The sequence below is a fragment of the Pollachius pollachius genome, assembly GCF_949987615.1.
Source record: "Pollachius pollachius genome assembly, chromosome: 3".
Lineage (NCBI taxonomy): Eukaryota > Metazoa > Chordata > Actinopteri > Gadiformes > Gadidae > Pollachius > Pollachius pollachius.
The window spans coordinates 36,714,458-36,719,457 of NC_136936.1; the positions used below are offsets into that span (position 1 = coordinate 36,714,458).

The 5,000-nt window shown below is 46.8% G+C and overlaps 1 protein-coding gene across 4 annotated transcripts in view; it reads left to right on the plus strand.

Moving 5' to 3' along the window:
* nrp2b (neuropilin 2b) overlaps nucleotides 1-5,000 on the plus strand; it is a gene marked incomplete at its 3' end in the record, with an annotated part of 87,117 nt that overhangs the window by 27,212 nt on the left and 54,905 nt on the right. For all 4 annotated transcript variants that reach the window (XM_079733028.1, XM_079733029.1, XM_079733030.1 and 1 more), the window contains exon 4: nucleotides 4,980-5,000. This exon is cut by the window's right edge and continues 207 nt beyond it. In XM_079733028.1, the coding sequence (XP_079589154.1) occupies nucleotides 4,980-5,000 (21 nt within the window). The remainder of the gene's footprint in view (nucleotides 1-4,979) is intronic.

Sequence of the window (5,000 nt, forward strand, 5' to 3'; positions counted from 1 at the left end):
ACACACACATATGAATGTGACTACGTTGAAGGGATTAGCTCAAACATTTCCGTGAGACAGAGGAAATTAAAGTAGTTAAAGTGCACATGTGCGCACGTTCTAAACACACCCAGGTCAGAGAGTGTCCGCCCGCAAAAGCCTAGCTTCACCTCAACACATTGAAACAGCATAGTGATGCAAACACACGCACTGGGTAATGTAATGTGAAGTCATGGCGGTAATCCTTCCCAACAACTTCTGTTGTTTACATCCCAGTTCGTTACCCCTAGGACCTTCCTTCCAGCCTTGACACGTCAGCCAATCAGGCTCCTTCGTAACCTTGTCTAGCCAACCACTATGGCTGCCCAATTCTGACAGCCCTAGTGACCCAGTGAATCAAATCATGCTCCACTTCCTACAGTGAAAACAGTCTGCAGGGGTACAGTAGCACATCCACTGTTGTTTCTTAGACCCTGCCTAGCGACCCAGCTTCTTCGATTATACACACCATTTATTTTTAATGCTTTACGACATACCTTTTAACATTTGAATTTTGACTGAAGGTGACTTTTTAGTTTCTTAAACACCCTGGCCAGACAAAAATGTTTTTTTTGGCTCTGATTTCATGTCCTACTTCAATGGTATTCTTCAACTATTGAATCGTCATCTCCTGAACTTTTTTTGTCTGTATTCGTGGTTCAGATTACACACAGTTTAAATATTGTTTACATTTTTTCTCAATGACAGAGTAAAGACATTTCATCCCAATCCAAACAGGAGCCTCATTGTAATGGGTAAATGTGCATTTCACATTTAATCTGCAACCACTGTGTTTTGAATAACAGGCCGGGTCTCTCAAATGAGGGAAGTTTCCTAAACAAACCTTAGTCCTTGAGAACGGAAGTAAACATCTTTAGTCGGTAACTCACTCAAACAAACCAAATGAACAGAAGACATTGGTTTCCTGGTGACACTTTTATTCACACATTTCAGCAGTAATGTAGCCGAATAGTTTGTTTAGTCTCAAGTTAAAAGCCTGGGTGGGATTGAAAGGAAAAAATCTAAAGACTGTTCAGACAATTTGGTTTACTTTTCAAATTCCATGACACCATCAACTCCACAGAAGGGCTGTTTTGTGCCCAAAAGTATTTATGTGTGTGTGTGTGTGTGTGTGTGTGTGTGTGTGTGTGTGTGTTTGTTTGTGTGTGCGCCTGTGAGAGGGGCACATCCAGGGGATAGTAATTGCAGGTTCTAGTTAACTAATGGCTCACTGGCATGACCACGAAGGTTAAATACCTTAGGTCGCAAGGCACACATGCGCACACACACACACACCCCACACACACAGACACACACACACACACACACACACACACACACACACACACACACACACACACACACCCTTACACACACACACACACACACACACACACACACACACACACGACCACAGAGTAGACGTCTGCACGCAAACTCAAGACAGACACCAAAAAGATTCACTCGCACATGTCTCAGCAGACAGGGGGGAGCCTGGTGTGGCACATGAACCCAACAGGCTGCCCCCTCCCCCACCCCCAACCCAACCCCAACCCCCACCAGGAGGACCCAACCCCACGTTTCAACGGGAAATCTACCCAGCAACATATCTGCACGGCGAAACACTCACCCATAAATACACATAAAACAGGTATACAGACAGACACACACATAAAAAACACATATACACACACACACAAACACGCATAAACTCACGCTCCGTTCACTTCAAATAGGAAAAGTCAAAGAGGGAAAGAGAAAGAGCAGAGAAAGAGCAGAGATGCCAGCGGAGCGATGGAAATGAGAATGGATGAGAGGAAGCGGAAGCAGATAGGGAGAGGCGGAGAGCATAATAAGCCACGGAGTAGATCTAGTCTTCCTTATTTACTGCTGCTTCTCACAGAGATGCAAATGTCACCATGAGAACACCCATGACTCTCCCGCCCCCTTCCTCCCCCTCACGCCGACCGACAGACCCACCGATTGTCAGAGAGATGTAGAGTTGATGAAGAGGACGCTATAACATGTTAAAGTCCAACCGGGGAAGGAGGGTGAAGGTGGGACAAAACACTGTGAGGTTGGAGATGAAAGTGGGAGGAAGAGGGACCGGGGTGCGGGAGGGGGGGGAGAGAAAATAGAAGTACGATAGGAGGGAGGAAAGGAGATGGCGGAAGGTAGGGAGGGGAGGATGGAAGGAGCGGGGTAGAGAGCGGGGGAGGGGATGAGAGAGGGGAAGGGTGTGAGAGAGGGAGGGAGGGAGGGATGGAGGGGGGGAGAAAGAGATGGGGTGGTGGCAGGGTGGCGAGGATGGAGGGAGTGGGAGGGAGGCATGGAGGGCAGGGGAGAGAGGGAGGGAGGGAGGGGAAGAGCAAAGCAGGCCAGTATTGTTTTGGCGATGTTCACAAATCATGAAGTAATGAGGAGGGAATAAATGGCTGCTGGCGACAAAACTGGTCAGGCGTTCAGTCTACTGCGCATACACACATGCACGCACACACACACACACACACACACACACACACACACACACAATAGACCCACGCTGTCCAGTAACCGTCTCTTTGCGGGGGAGCTGAATCACAGAAAGACATATACACAGACACACACACACACACACACACACACACACACACACACACACACCCACACACACACACACGCACACACGCATGGACACACACCGAAAGAGAGGAGTACAGTTTGTGTGTTTGTGGTAATTGTATTACAGAGAGAAGGTCACAATAACAAAAACATTAGAGTAAAACAGAAAAACAGACGAACAGGCAGCACAACCACTCTCTCTCCAAGGCACAGATGCTGGGAGTAAGGCCAGGTGAAATGTGCGGCGATCTCTGTCGTGTGTCTGAGCTCCACTCCCCGTCCGTGCGGACGTCCCCCCCTAATCCCCAGCCAGGAATCACCAAGTAGAGATAAAGGATTTTCAATGAAAGCTGTCAGGGGAATCAAATTGAGCTACAACTTGTAACGTGAACTACAAGCATACAGGGGCTGTACATATAGGGGCCCTTATATACTGTCCCCTCAGAGAGACCATATTCCCCTTCCCGGAATCGGCAAGTAAATATAAAATATGTCAAATATTTCAAATGAAAAGAGTCGAGATAGGAGAATCTAGCAGAATTCCTTTACAGCATGCTGGAGGCTGTATAGAAGGCCCCTGTTTATATTTATATTTTGTTTTATGAATATTGCACACTTTTATCTCAGAGGAAGCAAATGTGGTTTGGTTAGACACACACAGGCAAACAGACAGAGACACAAACCAAGCCACACAAACACATACACTCTCTTTCTGACACTCAAGCCAGAGTATTCCACTGCGTTAACGACGTCTCCTTTAAGTTTCCATGGCGATAACCAATCCAATCCAACCGTTAAATTCTAGAATTAATTCTCGTCCCAGAGTTCCGTCTGTAGCAGAGTGATTCAAGTTCCGTCTTCAGCAAGAAAATGCTGTCCATGCCAGCTTGGACATGTCTGGCTGTGCTCATTGTGTAAACACACACGTACACACACACACACACACACACACACACATAAACACATATCCACACATACATACACACACACATACACACACACACACACACACACACACACACACACACACACACACACACACACACACACACACACACACACCCACATACTGCAACCTATTTATCTTCTCTGTGTTTGGGTGTAATCGATGTGTGTATGTGGGTTGTATGTGTGTGTGTGTGTGTGTGTGTGTGTGTGTGCTTGTGTTATGATGTGCATGTATGTCTAGTCTTTGAGTTTGTAGAGGGGGGCTGGGTACGGGTGGGTTCATGGGGGGTATTTAGGTATGGGTGGGTGGGCAGCGATAATTGCACAGTTGGACCCAACCGTAGGCACAGCGGTATGTCTACGTCTGTGTGTGTGTGTGTGTGTGTGTGTGTGTGTGTGTGTGTGTGTGTGTGTGTGTGTGTGTGTGTGTGTGTGTGTGTGTGTGTGTGTGTGTGAGTGAGTGAGTGAGTGAGTGAGTGAGTGAGTGAGTGAGTGAGTGAGTGAGTGAGTGAGTGAGTGTGTGTGTGTGTGTCTGTGTGTACCTAATTAATACACAAGGTATTACAGTGATGGGAAGAGGCCTAGATTACTCTTTGTCAGTTGTTTATCACATGATGTATGCTCCCCTTCCCTCTAACTGTATGTGGGTGTGTGTGTGTGTGTGTGTGTGTGTGTGTGTGTGTGTCTGTGTGTGTGTGTGTGTGTGTGCGCGCAGAATGATATTCAAAGCCCCTCCATGACTGTTAAACCATCCAACCGCGTGGCTGTCAACATACTCTATGTCTCTCTCTCTCTCTCTCTCTCTCTCTCTCTCTCTCCCCTTCTGTACATGCTCATTCTCTCGCCATGTCCCTCTCGTAAACACCTATATCTCGGTTGTCTCCATTTCCTCTCTCCTCACAGCTCAATGTGAGGAAAGAGGGAGAGAGAACATTCATCTGTTTGATTGATTCTCGCTCTCTCTCTCTCTCTCTCTCTCTCTCTCTCTCTCCCTCTCTCTCTCTCGCGCTCTCTCGCTCTCTCTCTCTCTCTGCTGCTCACACTCTCTCTTAGTCACGTAGTCACGGGCTGTCACTGCTGAAATACAGAGTTTGAAAAGTTTAACTAAGGGCAAACTTCGTGTAGACTTTCAGCCGTAGTTTGGGCCTTGAATATCAGCAATATTATGTATGCATAGTTTTGGTTCATTCAATATAATTACGTAACTAATATGGACAATAGATGCTGTAAACATGCCAAGAATCATTAGGTTTGAGGATTCTTTCGGTATCCAGTCTTCTGTATTTTTTATATTCTATGGGGGACAGAACTCCTTTGTTGGTTGGTTCTGGCCCAACATCCGGTACCAGTCGGGGTGCGATCCATCCGTGGTTGCCAGTAAATAAATCGTCTCTGTGTGTTTTCCCCTGCAGGTTCCGACTGCTCCCAGAACT